The sequence below is a fragment of the Podarcis filfolensis genome (assembly GCF_964270895.1).
Source record: "Podarcis filfolensis genome assembly, chromosome: 3".
NCBI classification, from domain to species: Eukaryota; Metazoa; Chordata; class Lepidosauria; order Squamata; family Lacertidae; genus Podarcis; species Podarcis filfolensis.
The window spans coordinates 78,679,490-78,695,492 of record NC_139606.1 but is presented as its reverse complement, the minus strand read 5'-3'; the positions used below and the strand labels follow the sequence as shown (position 1 = coordinate 78,695,492).

The window sequence follows — 16,003 nt, the reverse complement described above, 5'->3', positions numbered from 1 at the left end:
CTGTCCCCCACGGTGGGGGCAGATAGTCACAACCAATGCCTAAGCAACCACTCACAAATTTGTATTTTAATAAAGTTGTGGCCAAAATTATGCAAAAAATCTTAAACAAAAAATTCTGTGTGATGTGTGAGTTATTGGGGTGGCCCTGGGGATCTCGACACGCAAAGGGTCAAAAAGCTTACAGAACAATCACAAGAAGAGTGGTCAAGGAACCAAAACAGGAGATTTTTTTCCTGCAGAGAAAAAGACCTGTGCCAAGCTGACCAGAAGCGGGCAGCACCAAAAGCAAGTTGGCTCCTCCTCTGCCTTGCTTGTGTGCCACAAGAGCAGTCCCTCATCCTCACAGATCTCTCTTCATAAAAGGTGACTAGCAGAGCTCAGCTAGAGCCATGAGATAGAGACAGGTGCAGGCAGATGAAAAAAACTGGAATGGACCTGAAGCTTTTGCCTGCGGAGGAAGGGTTTCTGCTCCTTCCTTACTACCACTGCTGGAACCAATCATCCCACTTCTGCTTCTAGAGACAGGCAGGGCAGAAACTACAGATGCATTTTAGAAAAATTCCAGCCTTTTTCTTCTTCCTATCTCTCTCTGTCTGTTTCCTTTGATCCCACCATACATGCAGCTCATGTAATGTGATGGGTTTTTTTTCTTTTCTCTGTGAACGAAACTTTGAGCCTAAACATGACTGAGCAGAAGATGTACTGTATACAGAACTGGATCGATGCCGACAAATGCTTTTTCAACCAGCAAGTAAACAACACCTCCTCAGGCCAACTGCCATATCTCAAAACCATCTTTCCCGACTCGTACAACAACCTCCTTATAAATTTCAATCTTCCTTAAATGCTAAGCAAGCAAATTTATGCAGAAAAAGTAGAGTTTGAGAAGCCAAGGGGAAAATGTTTCATTGTCGTATGATAAAAAGACACCTGAATTATGTCTCAGTAATGGGAACCACTACCATCCTTGTGCAGTAAATCCTTTACTACCATCCTTGTGCAGTAAAGGTAAATAAATGCCCAATAATCTCACTTGCTTGGGTTGTTGGAAGTACACATTAATGAAACATCTGCTCCAGTTTGTCCCTGGCAAATTGAAAGCTTCTATTCATGAAATGCAGATCAAAGGAAATTTCTGACATGTAGCTTTCAGCAGCTATAGTAACTATGAAGCAAATGCTATATTTGTATTTTGGAAGTGGAAGCTATATTTATATTTCTAAAAATCATTATTTAGAATATGTTCCATTATGCTCAGAATATCATTCTGGAATGGCAATTGTAGATTGCTATTCAAGTATTTATTATCTGAATTTCAATATGAAAAGAGTCTGTCCTATCTACAGTTCCAGGTGTTCCTTATGTAATTTGTTAGTAGGAAATTATATTTAAAAATGACCTTCCAGCCTCATATTAGTTTCCCTTCCTGAATAAGTGGTGTGTATGCTATTCTGCAGAAACAAGTGGGATGCCTGTGGTATATTGGTATAGTAACTGGTTGCTTGCCCTGCTTTGTAGTTTATGTACATGTTTAGAACAAGTAATAAATACTTTAAATAAATGACTGATCAATGGTAGGGTGTCCATAACAAGATTCACAAGGGGGCGGAATGAGCCGCAGAGAGTTTAGGTCATAGTAAACTAAGTTTTACTCAGAGTACTGTAATATGAAGTTACACAGATGCAAATCCTGCTGAGATTTCAAGATCACTGGGCCATATGTTGGATTGCTTTGCTTGTGTATGGATGAACATCTTAGTTTGAATATCTATCTATCTGTTATCTATATTTAGGTAGCAGCTGTAAGCAGCCATTGCATTAGCAGCTTAAGGATATTCAGGTCTTTGATACAGGAAAATCAGGGTCCAGAACATTTCCCATCAACTTTTCTTATTCTTAACTCCTAAGAAAGTTGTAGCCTTACTCGTTGCTTTTTTGGGGGGGGGGGACACAGGGCTACACATACCCCTAAACATTTTGTCAATCTAAGTTTGGCCTCATTGAGGGGCAGTATTTCAATATGAGAAGGAAAATGAGAGTACCTCTAAACATTTCTTTAAGAAAAAAGCACTGGCCTTACCCATTTGTTTTCTGATAATTGGATATATGCTGCCTTAATGAGGTCCCATGTTAAGAAAGAAGAGTGCATAATTTCATCTTTTCTTCCTCTTTCTGATTTATATATACTTTCCCAGTATAACTTGTCACCAGCTGGTGACAATTCTCTCAGAAGAATAAATGTCCAAACACTTCACCATGAAGTTGTTGTTTTTTTATTTAAAAAAAACCGTGTTAATTGCTTTTGTTTCCCTCTGGCACAGTGGAAGCTCTTCATCTGGGAACATTAATGGCAGCCCATGGTTATTTCTTTCCTATCTCAGACCATGTTTTAACGCTGAAAGATGATGGCACCTTTTACCGGTTCCAAGTAAGTATTCCTGCTTTATTTCATTGACTTGACATGTAATAGCAAGGGATTTCTTCATTGTCAATACAGCAGACTTCTGTTCATGATGTGGTCCAGTATCAGCAGCAGCTACTGAAAGGGCATCTCCCCCCTCCCCCAGCCACATACATAAAACACATGCGTTTGTGCAGGGAGTGGGGGAGAGGTGCCCTGATACAGCTAGCAGCTATAGAAGTGTTGTTGTTGTTTAGTCGTTTAGTCGTGTCCGACTCTTCGTGACCCCATGGACCAGAGCACGCCAGGCACTCCTGTCTTCCACTGCCTCCCGCAGTTTGGTCAAACTCATGCTGGTAGCTTCGAAAACACTGTCCAACCATCTTGTCCTCTGTCGTCCCCTTCTTCTTGTGCCCTCAATCTTTCCCAACATCAGGGAGTCTTCTCTTCTCATGAGGTGGCCAAAGTATTGGAGCCTGAGCTTCAGGATCTGTCCTTCCAGTGAGCACTGAGGGCTGATCTCCTTAAGAATGGATAGGTTTGATCTTCTTGCAGTCCATGGGACTCTCAAGAGTCTCCTCCAGCACCATAATTCAAAAGCATCAATTCTTCGGCGATCAGCCTGGCTATAGAAGTAGCCATCTGCAAACACATCCCAAAGGAATAGCGCACAGACAGATCCACATTCAGTTTCTGGCAGTGTTATGTGCAGAGCTTTGTTAGAAAAGCAATAACTGGAGTAGTTTAAGAAGGTGGCCAAAGGAAGAGGAGGGATAATTTATGGATACTTAGGAGAAGGGCAATAGCTCAGTGATAAAGTATTTGCTCTGCGTGTAGTCAGTCCTTGGTTCAGCGCTCCACATCTCCAGATAGGGATTAGAATCTGATTAGGAATGGATTTAGGCAATAGGAGAAGATATATTATTTAGCTATTATCCTTCCTTGCTCATATGAGTGAGATCAGCAGAGTACCATCCTTTGCAGCTTTAAACTTGAAAGCTAAGGCAAGACTGAATCACCTTCTAGAAACAATGATCCAGGATGCTTTAAGGCAGACTGGATTTTCCTAGTATGACCCCTTCTACCCCCTCACTAAAAATATTAACCACACATGCATTGCTTTGTGAAGAAGTAAAAGTATTATCTACTTACATAATCAAGATCTCAAGCTGCAGTTAAATAGCAAAATGAAGGCAGGTTTATAACTTCTAAGTTACAAAAGTACAAGAGATTCTGAGTGGCCCAAGGCAGAGGTATAGGCCGGTTCCTAGCTAGTCACTGGAAAGATGCTCTGAAGCAATCCATTGCATACAGATCCATTGCATACAGGAAAACTGCAGCAGCCTATAGAGAAGATGGTCTGTGCTACTTCCAGAAAGTCAAGTTATACTGTAAATTGGCACCATACTTACATTGGTTTCTCCTGCAAAGAAGTGGTGAGTGTTTTCAGAAAAATATAGATAATTGCCCAACCTTATAAGAAACACTTGATTCTATGCACAAAGGTATAACAACATTATTTGGAGTACCAATTTTTATTTGCTGTATGCCATTTAAATATGTTCAATTGATACTGTTAGCCACTCCCCAGACAGTTAATTTTAGAAGTCAAAGGAAATGTATGTATGTTTATATTTTGTCAGACATAAATTCCTACATTCTTCCATTTTTGTTTTATTTTACAGACACCCTATTTTTGGCCATCCAATTGTTGGGAGCCGGAAAACACAGATTATGGTCAGTGTGGATCTCTCTCCTCTTTCACTCCGGAGTCTTGCATTGTATGGATGAAAGTCTCATAATCGTCCTTTGCATTTAATCCGTCTTTTTCACTAAACCACTCCTGGCTTTACTTTTCAAACCCAGGTCAAGAACTGCTAATGCTGAGCTCAAGATTGGCTTTGGTTTACAAAGTTTACTAAGGCAGAGGTCAAATCTGCACACAACATGGGAATACAAAAATAGCATTATTTTTGCCACTTTGTAAATGTGCTGACTCAGAAATTAATTCAAAGGCAGGGTTGGCACCAGATGTAGGCATTGTTGGGCACTATGCATGACCACCATCCCATGGCCACATTTGCTAATATCTTTCTAACATACATTAGGTGTCAAACAGGCATAGGCAAACTCCGGCCCTCCAGATGATTGGGACTACAATTCCCATCATCCCTGACCACTGGTCCTGTTAGCTAGGGATGATGGGAATTGTAGTCCCAAACATCTGGAGGGCCGGAGTTTGCCTATGCCTGGTGTAAAATGTTACTTAGATGTACTTTTATTTCAATCTCTGCCCCATAAACAAAGCATAGGGGATCATTAGGTGACCTCTTGTAGTATTCTTATGAAAGACAGCAAGAGTTTGAGAAGTTCACTGTTAAGTGGTCCATTACATTTCTCTTTGACATAAGGTTAAACGTTCCTTTTTGATATTTATACCATGTATTATGCACGCAGGGCTTAAAAATTAAACTTAACATTAAATTTGAAACACATTCAACACATTTCAAAATGAAGCACCTTATTCATTCCACAAAATGAATATATAAATGTAAATAGGCACTGTCAAAAAACAACAACCCTGGCTATGGACGTTTATTGCTTTGTACTGTGCCCAATCTATTATTGTGTTGGATTGTTGCCCCATTGTTCTTTCCTGCTTCACTTATAATTTTCTGGACTATATACATGGCATGAAAGGAGCAAGTGGTTTTGGTTATAGTCTTAAAATTAATACTACAGAATTGACAAAGTGTGTGCATAGTGACTGAGTGGAAATTTGAAATGTAGATGGAAACAAGGAATCAACCTTTTAAATAAAGAAGTTTGGCTTTGGCGCACTTAAAAATTATACGTTCACCAGGTTGTCAACATTATTTTTGGACGTTAGAAGTTTTTTCTTGCCTATGACCTGGGAGCTTAAATTTAAGGGGTTATTGAAATTATTCTGTGCTTATCTCAGGTTCGCACAGCTCAGTTGTGAAATGCAAAGTCCTGGGACTGAAGCTCAGCTAAACAAATAGTTTTTCATTCCAAAGCAGGAATAGAAGACCTATGGCCCTCAATAAGTTGTTGAACTCAAAGTCTCATCAGCTGTGTTAGCATAGTCAACAGTGAGGAATGGTGGAAGGTGTCGCTTAGCAATATCTAGAGGCCCACATGTTGTCTATCCCTGCCGTAAAGCTAAAGTTGTATTAGTACTTTTGTGCCAGATCACCTTTTCAGAAGGCAGATTATCTCATAGCTTCAGCATCAGATGCAGTCCAACTTGAGGCCCCATCTGCACTATTTAAAGTAGTATCACACCAATCATGGCTTTTTTGAAATAATCCTGGGACCTGTAGTTTGTTAAGAGTGCTGAGTCTTGTTAGGAGACCTCTGTTTACCTCACAGAGCTGCAATTCCCAGAGTGGTTTAACAATCAATCCCTCTTCTCAGGGACTTAAGAGAATGGCAGCTCTGTGAGGTGAAGAGGGGGTCTCCTAACAACGTTCACGAGAGTGTTCAATGCACCAATGTGCATACTCAAAACATACCACCTGGTCACCGAAGAAAGTTAGCTTTTCAGACTACACAGTTTACACTTGTTCTATATCTGCCCCTGTTTGCCATCATGAAGGTACCAGTTTATTATAGGTCTTGTTCCTGTGCTTTTAACAATAGCAATTGACTCCCCCCCTCCATCACTTTATCTCTATGTCAGGAAAAACTTCACCTGCTAAATTCCCAGAGGAGTAGTTGGTCTCTTTCAACAGAGAGTCTCAAGACCTTAAAGGCCAATTCATGTATGAGCTTTCATGAACTACCACAGTCCCTTTATTTGATAACTGAAGTTCACAAAGACTTAGGTCATAATAAATCTTCTAAATTCTTGCATAATTTTAAGTTTGAATGTATTAGAGAATGATGCAGTCTGGTTATCTCTGGTATGTGGGAACGAATAGGTCATGTATTTAGAGAGGAATTCATAACACTAGGATAGAATTTCCTTGCCTTTCCAGAATTCACCCCCCCCCAAGCACATGTTTCAGAATAATCCTCTGGAATATTTCAGAATAATTTCAGAATAATCCTACTTAAAATGTAAGGAACAATTCTCACCAAGTATTCAAACTGTTGTAGTAACACTTTTGCTATCGTGGTTTATATACTTGGTGAGAAGTGCTATTTAAAACATTCCCCCAAAGAAGTTTTTCCCAAGATGCATCAGGCTTGTATTAAGCCCCTCCCCCTGCCTCTAAGCATCTAGAGTTTGGTTTTGGTTTTCTTCTGGCTAGTGATTTTCTGGTCAGTAGCCATTTTAGAACATTGAGAATGTGAAACAGTGGTATTGAATATTGACGCTGTGTGCACATTTGCATGAAGACTTGGTTTTCAAAGTGAGAGGTGTAGTGTTTGCCTGCTGGCTTGGGCATAAACACAGATAGCTGTAACCAGGAGGAGATAACTTCTGACCATACAATGTACATTTGAAGCTGCCTTGGTGTTTTGTTTTAATAACGTGAAATATAAATATATTAAATAAAATAATAGACATTTTAAACACTTGTCAGATAGACAAAAAAGTTAGTAAATTATTTTCCCATTTACTTAATAATAATAATAATAATAATAATAATAATAATAATAATAATATCTGAAATATTTTTAGGCTGCTTTTCTTGGCAAAAGCAAAACAAAAATACAAACAGCGCAAAGTTTAAAAAGTACAAACTTTAAAACTTAACAGCTACTTAAAACTTCAAAAGTCGGTGCTGTTTAAGTGCAGTTTAGCTCTGTTGCAACAACTGACTCAGCTTCTTTGCTCTCTCTCTCTCTATATATATGGAAATCTGTGGGTTTCCTACTAAATAAAAGTATGCAAAGTATAATTAGTCCACTTGCTTGTTTCTAGTTTGAAACCTCATAATTATCTGGTCTCTCCTGACCAAAAAGAAAAACAAAAACATATGGGATTTCCAGTGAGGTACAATTAAACTGCTGACAGAGGAAGCATGGGGAACCTTAAACATTTCCAAATAAAAACCTGAAAGGGGACTGTTATATTGGAGCAAATTTGTAATCTGCTGCTAGGAAAGGAAGGACCAAGAATCTCCCTTGCATATGGTCATGTGGAGGGATTCCCCTTAACAGAGAAATTTATAATCCACTGCAACATAACCCTGTGTGATCATTTCAGTGGGGTGCCCCAATGTAGCATGTACGTTACCCATACAGGAGGAATCTAGAGTACACAGAACAGCTGCTGTGTGAGAGAGCACCTTCAAAGCAATCTACCATGCATGGAGGGAAATAGGGAAATCCTGCTATTTTTGCACAGTCTACTTGTGCAAAAAGGGGGCAGATCCGGATCAGCCAAATGTGCCTCCACTTGTTTATGTACAGGTATTGCCCTCACTCCTGCATCCATCCATTCCTCAGTGTAGAAAGGAATGTGTACCTGCGCACTGCACCTTGGGGCCATGCATTACTTATTTAAATTCCCAATAAATTATTATCGCAAAGAAAACGATGACAGTGGTATTGGCTTTCTCTTTCCACTGAACACACACACACACACATTGTGGGTGCAGTCCTTTGATGCAGCCCATATGTGCTGGCTGCTTTTCAAAATTAAAACATCATCTGGCACTTAAGGAGAATCCATTTATTTTTATTCCAGTGAGCACGGAACCCCCTTGAGTGTTTTGAATGAGGTTTTGAGAATAAGGGACATACCATTCTGCTTCCACCAAAATCAAAGGAAGCGGATTCTGCTTGCGATCTGGATAACATTTTGATTTTGAAAACCTATAAACACAACGGGGCTGTGTCAGAGGACTGCAGCGGCATGAGAATATAAAAAGAGCCCTAGGGCTAGGCAAAGACTCATCCAGTCCAGTAGCCTGTTCTCACAAATGCCTACAGGAAACCCACAAATAGGGCATAAATATGAATGCCTAATAATAATAATAATAATAATAATAATAATAATAATATTTGTATGCCGCCCATCTGACTGGGTTGCCCCATCTGACTGGGCTGCTCTGGGCTGCTTTCCCCACTTGTGATTCCCAACAACTAGTATTCTGAGGAATATGGCCTTCATCACTGCAGGTAGTGTGTGCTGAAAGGAAATGAGAAGGCAAATATTACCACTCTGATATTGTTATTTTCCCTGGTACTTAAATCAGTGCTTTTGCTGGTGGTACACAGTACCAGCACCTCCCCCCCCCCCAAATCAGGAGCCTAGGCCCAAAGCCTAGGAAGCTTCTGCCCATCTTCGGGAGGGAAGCAGGGTCTGAGAGCCCGCCTGCCTCCTTCCCCAAACCAGGCAAGTGCTTTTCAGCTTAGGACTGCAGGATTCTGTAAGAGCCTCGTGTTTCCTTCCCAAAGCCCAGGAAGCTGAACGCAGAGCAACGGAAAGCAAATTTGTGTGCAGAAAAGAGGCAAGGAGGGTGATTTGGGGTGAACCCTTCCCCCCTTTTTCTGTCCCAGATTCTGTTCATCTGGCAAAGGCATGAGATGCTCCTAACAGACTCAAGGAGTCTTGGTGCCCATTTGGGGGAGACCACAAGGCTGGGATCAGCCTGCACAGAACGTCCTCAAAAGGATACTGTTATGTGCTGAGTTGAATAGGATCCAAAATGCAGCAGTCTGATTGGTCCTAGAACAATAGGATTCAGAATGCAGCAGCCTGATTGGTCCTAGAACAATAGGATTCAGAATGCAGCAGCCTGATTGGTTCTAGAACAATAGGCTCCAGAATGCAGCAGCCTGATTGGTCCTAGAACAATAGGCTCCAGAATGCAGCAGTCTGATTGGTCCACAGGAGCCACCCAATCCAGCTCCAGGTGGAAGTGAATCCCCGGCCTGATTGGCCTACAGGAGAATCCCGGAATTAGCCAATCACGTGGGGTCCATTGTGTAAATAATATATATAACGCAGACATTCTGGGGGAACTTCCATTCCTCCTCACCACTATGAGCTGAATAAAGAAGATGAAATCCACTCTCTTCAGATACCTTGTTGCTTCTACCCACAAGCCTCTGTGCCAAATGGCGCCTTCCTTGGCTGGACTGCTCCGACAGCCAAGAAGGAGTCTTTTGCTCCTCTTGTGAAATCTCTCCACAGTTAAAACCCCACTCAAGGCGGCATACAGCAGGAAAAGATTTGTGCCATGTTCATTGTAAGAGAAGAGGCCCTACATATGCAGCTGCTTAGAGGTTAGGCATCCACGATCTCGCTCCCTGCTTCACATGCCTATTTAACTACTGAAAGGGGCTGTGGTCTGGATAGCACATGGACCAATATATTTTGAATGCTTTGACCCTGTCTGAAGGTCACTTGGCACTTTTACGTTCACTGGTGTATATCCCAAACGGAGAACTGTGAAACAGATGGACTCTTTTATTCATTTAGAGGCCCTTAACCGTTTGGAGGAATTTGTGACATGAAAAGGATGTGCTCTGAAGGGATGCAGGAACTTGCATTTATTATGCTATCACAAGGAATTCATTCTTTCTTGCACTTACAATGAAAGTGGCTAAGGTGTGGTAAATGTGTTAGTTTTTCTCTCTCCTTTACAGATATGGTGCTCCAAAATAATTAATAACTCCACAGTGCCAATCCAGGCCACAGTCCATAGTTTTCATTGTTCAGGAGAGGGGCATTTTCTCTTGATTAAATGGCAGAAAGGAAAGTCAATAAAAATAAAATTAAAATTCTAAAAACTTCTGAATCATTTACTCTCATCAAAATCATGCACAGCCGTAGAAATCACTGAATCATTACTTTTGACATCCACTATATGTTAGGTGGAATCTACACACATATAAAAACCGTTCTGAAAATACTCTTTAAAAAGCGTTTTTAAAAATACATTGAATTATCCACAAGGCTCGCCATCGCCACCTAGTGTCACATTGTATACTGCACTTCAAACACACTTCAAACATTTTATTTACAGCTGTATAGTGAAAAATAGCCCTGTTTGGATAAACCCTAACCTTTGAAATGAAACATAGGATGGAGACACAATGCTCAGGAACCTCTGGTTGAATGGAAAGCATATTAAGCCTTTAGATCTTGATGTCTGGGGTTTTAGATAGCAAGAAATGATTGATTATTTTTTGTGTTCCAGCGGTTTACCTCTGCAAGCGAACAATGCAAAACAAAGCACGGCTTGAGCTAGCAGACTATGAAGCAGTAAGTACCTGGGGCCTTTCCTGGAACTGTCAGATAAATGAGACTCTGAAACTTGGTAGTGTGTGCAGGGAACAAGACAACACAGCACTGTTATTGTTATTGATTTTTTTACCCGCTCCTAAAAAATACAGGTTCAGGAACTGTAACCCACATACAGGTACTTCAGTGGTACTTTAGTGTTTTGAAAATCCTGCAGAGAACTGCAAAATCTGCAGCATTACATTAGAGATAGGAGTGTGACAAAAACAGAGATGATTTAATTTGAGCTTCCACAGAGTTGTTTTGGTCTAGGTCTCTTAGAGGCTGCAAGTTCAGCAATATACAAGGCTTTCAGTTGTACATGCAGTAGATCCCCAGGCTGGTCTGTGTTGATCCTGAATCAAAAAGCTGCATCACAAGACAGAATTAGGTTCACTTAAAGTATTGTTTAAAGTGGAGGGTGAATTGGTTTGTAGGTACACAGGTTGGAAAGCCGATGTAAACGTTGGCTTAATGCCAACCTGTATATGAGCTGGGGGTGAAAAATGCACCTTACTTCAAACAGTACACAATTGTGTGTTTTTTCTATGTAAATATTCACTGCTCATATTTTTATAAAATTATATTCATCATATAATTTTTTTAAAAAGTATCCTCACTACAGACAGTATTTTTTTTACTATTCTGCAAAGCGAAATACTAAAAGGACCCTTTCTTAGTACAGTGGAACCTCGGTTTTTGAACGTAATCTGTTTCAGAAGACCGTTCGACTTCCAAAATGTTTGAAAACTGATAATCAAAGAGCTGTCGGCAATTTCAATGGGGGGAAAAGAGAAATGCACCTTGGAAGCCGTTCGAGTTCCAAAAAATGTTTAAAAATTGAAGCATTCACTTCTGGGTTTTCGGTGTTCGGCTTCTGAAACGTTCAGCAGCTGAGACATTTGAAAACCAAGGTTCCACCGTATTCTCCTGTGAGAGCAACAACACTTCAGGCTAGATTTTTAACACCATTTCATAGACAGATTCCTTTTCATTAGCCCCAAAATGAAAGCTCACAGGAGGCTTGCAGCACAATCCTATGCATGTTTTACTCAGAAGTAAACCCCACCATGTTAAGTAGCGCTTACTTCCCAGTAATTGTGTGTAGGATTGCTGCTAACATGTACAGGCCCAATTCTACTTTCAGCTCCAGGAGAAGAGCCTGCTTGTAGCTACAGTGCTGCATCCTGAACATCTCAGGCTCACCTTCTGCACTACACTTTTAATTTTACAAGTTCCCCCAGCAGTTATGCCTGGATCTAAACATGTAAGGCTCATTTATCTACAATTTACCTCTGGAACAGGACAGAAGTGCTGAGTCTTTCTTGGAAATAGATCAGCATATGAATTTCAACATTTATTTATGTCACAACTTTTAGATGTAGGACTGACCTATGGGGAAAAGCCACCTAGAAACTTGTCTTGTGACCCAGCTATCCATTGTCAGCATGGAGGCTGCAGTGTACATTGAGAGCTTTCCCATCCAGTTCTGTGGAAGTGAAAGCTCTGGGCTGCAAAGCAATGCCAGGGGAATGGAGAACATAAGAGTCTCTGGGTTAAACAAAGGCCCTTGATATTGCATCTTACCCCATTAACAGGAAATCCTGTAAAATCAGAGGGGAATTAGGATGTTTCGGATATGTAATTAAACAAGGAAGAAAACTGCTCAGATAAATTTATCTTAGGAACATTTCAGGCTCCCCAAAGATCTCTCCCCAGGATCTTTCTCCTACAATCATTACAAGAGGCATCTAAAAAGAATTGCACCCACCCACCACTGCCAGTATATCCAGTAGCTTGCGCACAACACGGCAGGAACTCACAGAGTGGATGAGTGACAATGTCTCAGCTAGAGCCGGCTGCCCTGTGGAACAGTCCGCCTGAAAATCCTATAGAAAGTCTTTAAAAGGCTACCCGAGGAACTTGCTAATATGTGGTATGTTTTCAGGAGAGCTTGGCCAGGTTACAGCGAGCATTTGCACGGAAATGGGAGTTTATTTTTATGCAAGCAGAAGCACAAGCAAAGTGAGTTCCACTGACGTTTTGTTGCTGGATTTGTCACCCACCATCTTAAGAGGTATTTCAATTTACATTCTTTGTGTTACATATCTACCTCACCATCAACAGAGTGGACAAGAAAAGGGACAAGATAGAGAGGAAAATCCTCGATAGCCAAGAGAGAGCATTTTGGGATGTACACCGGCCAGTGGTATGTAAACAAATGGATCCTTGTAAGGTGGAGAATCAGCATCTGTCTAGGATTTGGAGGAATATTATTTCTTCCTTGTTTATTTGTTTTTTGCTGACTTTGCTAGTTCAGACATTGTACTTTTTGCTTAGCGAGCTGCTTGATCTACTCTCCCATACTCATTCTTATGCACAAACATGGCATGTTATTGGTGAGCTGTGAGGTCTCACTTTCCAGCTGGTAAGAACTTCTGAGATCATTGGGGTGTAAAAGCATGTCCATGAGAGTATAGATGGTTTGTTAGGTCATGAATTACGATGTCCTGTTTTACTCTTTAAATTTCCTCACAACTGGGGTCAGCAAAAAAAATTGTAGCATCCAAAGCAGCCAGAAATCTATCAGTTTCCAGTATAAAAACTACATTTTCACTTTTGTGGTTATGTGATGTCACATTTAGCTGAGGAAAACAATATTTGTGGAAATTGCCTGGGATGTTTTTCACACCCCAGTTCCTAACTCAAATTTAGACTATTTTCACACTGCCCTTTACCAAGGAACAATGGCCATTTACAGAGGGACTTTATATCTTCATGGATATAAAGTTAAATGGCTATGCTTTAACTTTTTGTAATCTCCATGTCATTGAATATTTTGGTGAGAAGAATTTGTTTGGGGTGTATTAAGAGAAGTACATGAAGCAGGAAACTGCCACAGATGGTGAGTGGAGTTTATGAGAGCATCAGAACAGAGCAGTGTTTTCTGAGCTTGGCAAAGAGCCCAAAGGGTGGGAAATTAGACCAAAGAAATACCCTGCAGAAGTGACACTGGTAGAAATTTGTTATCTCTAACCTGCCTCACAGGATAAATAAAACAATTGTGATTCATTAGGAGTGCTTGAAGGTGCTATCTTAGTGAACAGTAATGAGCCCCATGCTTTTAAGCGCATGCAGGGAAATCAAATCTGTATGGCATGGAGGAAAGGTATAATGTCCTTGATCTTTAATGATGCTGGACATGGCAAGAACTGGAATCATTTCATGAGAATTTGCGTCAGGTATAAGATGCGCATCAACAATACGGTGTGGAGATTCATGATTTAAGGGTCGGACAGTTTGCCTGTGCCCATTTTGGCAAGTTCAAAACCTTGTGTATGTGGAAGCTGTGCTCCTGAGATGCCCCCTTTGCTCACAGACAGCAACCAGGCCCCAGCCAGGGTCTGCTTTTTGTTTTACACAGGTCATGCAGTAAAGAAAATCCATGAAAGGGTAGATCAGAAGGGTTTAAAAGCTGTTATTGCTTGTTCAGTTAAACCACACTTCTGTATAATGTCCCTACAAACAAGCACATGATCTTCAGGAATCATCTCAGCTAGCATGCACAGCGCACGTTTTAGCACATTATCTCCCAAAATGTCTCAAATCCATTTTAAGAACGGCAGTACAAATTTAGCTTGTTTCTAGAACATATATAAAGGGTACATTCATGCTAGTGAATAGAAATTTGATATAAAAATCAAAAAGAAGGCTCCAGAAGAAAAGGTATGCCTTGTTTGAGGTATGCCTTTGACTGGGTGAACATGAAATAGAAGTCAATATAGGTTTAGAGATTTTACAGGCCATTTTATGACATTTTCAATTCTAACAGGTTTTTAATTTTATTAGCAATAATGAAACATCAAGTCAACTTAGTTTATCCACAGCATCTGTTTCCCACAATTTGTATTCATATTGCAAGACTGGCAAGCCCAATTAGAATGAGTGAGATGGCAGCAGTCCAGGAAGATGTGCTAATCCCAATAAAATTTGTCCCCATAAATTACAATGCAGTTAAATAGCTAAAACCATGCACTAACCCTTATTTTCCAAAACACTATACTCTCTTAACATGGCTGCTTTCTGTGATGGCAAACAGAGTGAATCACAGATTGTCAGGTATCTTGATTTCTGCATAACCTGGCTAAATGTCAGTTATATGTCAGTTATATGTTGTTGGTTTCAACAACAAAGGAAAGGTGGGCTATAAGTCAAACAAACAAACAAACACTGCTTCAAGAAACAAGATTATTGGGATGTTCTTGTTTTTATTAGGTATTTTATTATTGTGATTTTATCTTGTGAACTGCCCTGAGACCTGTGGGTATAGGGCGGTATAATAACAAACAAACAAGCAAACAAACAAACAAACACAATTTATTGAAGGAGATTGACAAAGTCAAATAGACATGGGTCAACCATTAATTGACCATTTTGTTCTGATGATGGAAGAATTATTGGATTATGTTATATTGGGAGTTCAAATGCTTTTAAGAAAGAAGGGATGACTTCAAAGCAGAACAGGCTGCTTTCATGTCATTTCATGTCAGCTTTCTCACATTGATCAAGTTCACTCTATTTAACTTCCCATGCAAGTTTTACCAAAAAAAGGCCAGTGTTACCAAGAAGAAGTGTGGGGGCGGGCGGGGGAGGACTGTCTTCTGAAGTTCTTGGAATACAGAGAGTGTCCAAAGTTCCTTTGAGGACACTTCCTAATCTAGCTAAGCAGTCCCTTCATCAGGATGGTGAAAAAGCATGAGTGCCTATGTTCTCTCACCGCATTTAACCATAAAGTCTGACAGAGCTAAAAAGTGTGGATGATCTGTATGGTCCTGACTCCCAAACCCACAGTCTTGAGAGAATATTGCTTGAATCATCTGTAGATATGGCTGCATTGCATGTTACATCTGAGGTGAGAGGATCCTCATCTTTGATAGCTCAGCGGTGAAACACATCCTTTACATATAAAGGGTTCCAGATTAAATCATTGTCTCTCTGTATTAGCCTTTGGCCAACCTGATGTCTTTAGACTACAGTTCCCATCTGCACCAGCCAACCCAGCCATACTGGCTGGGTTTGAAGGGAGTAGTACGCCTAAACAGCTGGAGAGCACCAGGTTGGTGAAGGCTGCCATAGATTGAAGAACCTTGGGTAGTCAGGCAGGAAAATATCAAGGAAGGCAGTGATATATAAAGGTAAAGGTAAAGGTACCCCTGCCCGCACGGGCCAGTCATGTCCGACTCTAGGGTTGTGCGCCCATCTCACTTAAGAGGCCGGGGGCCAGCGCTGTCCGGAGACACTTCCGGGTCACGTGGCCAGCGTGACGAAGCTGCTCTGGCGAGCCAGCACCAGCGCAGCACACGGAAACGCCGTTTAGAGTTTAGAGTTACTTTCAT

General features: G+C 40.7%; 1 protein-coding gene across 5 annotated transcripts in view; it reads left to right on the top strand.

Annotated features, from left to right (window-relative positions):
* The window catches only part of RGS7 (regulator of G protein signaling 7), a 137,884-nt gene that overhangs the window by 106,073 nt on the left and 15,808 nt on the right, over positions 1–16,003 (top strand). For all 5 annotated transcript variants that reach the window (XM_083606070.1, XM_083606073.1, XM_083606072.1 and 2 more), the window contains exons 5-9: positions 2,322–2,428; positions 4,087–4,138; positions 10,525–10,589; positions 12,556–12,632; positions 12,735–12,816. In XM_083606070.1, the coding sequence (XP_083462196.1) occupies positions 2,322–2,428; positions 4,087–4,138; positions 10,525–10,589; positions 12,556–12,632; positions 12,735–12,816 (383 nt within the window). The remainder of the gene's footprint in view (positions 1–2,321; positions 2,429–4,086; positions 4,139–10,524; positions 10,590–12,555; positions 12,633–12,734; positions 12,817–16,003) is intronic.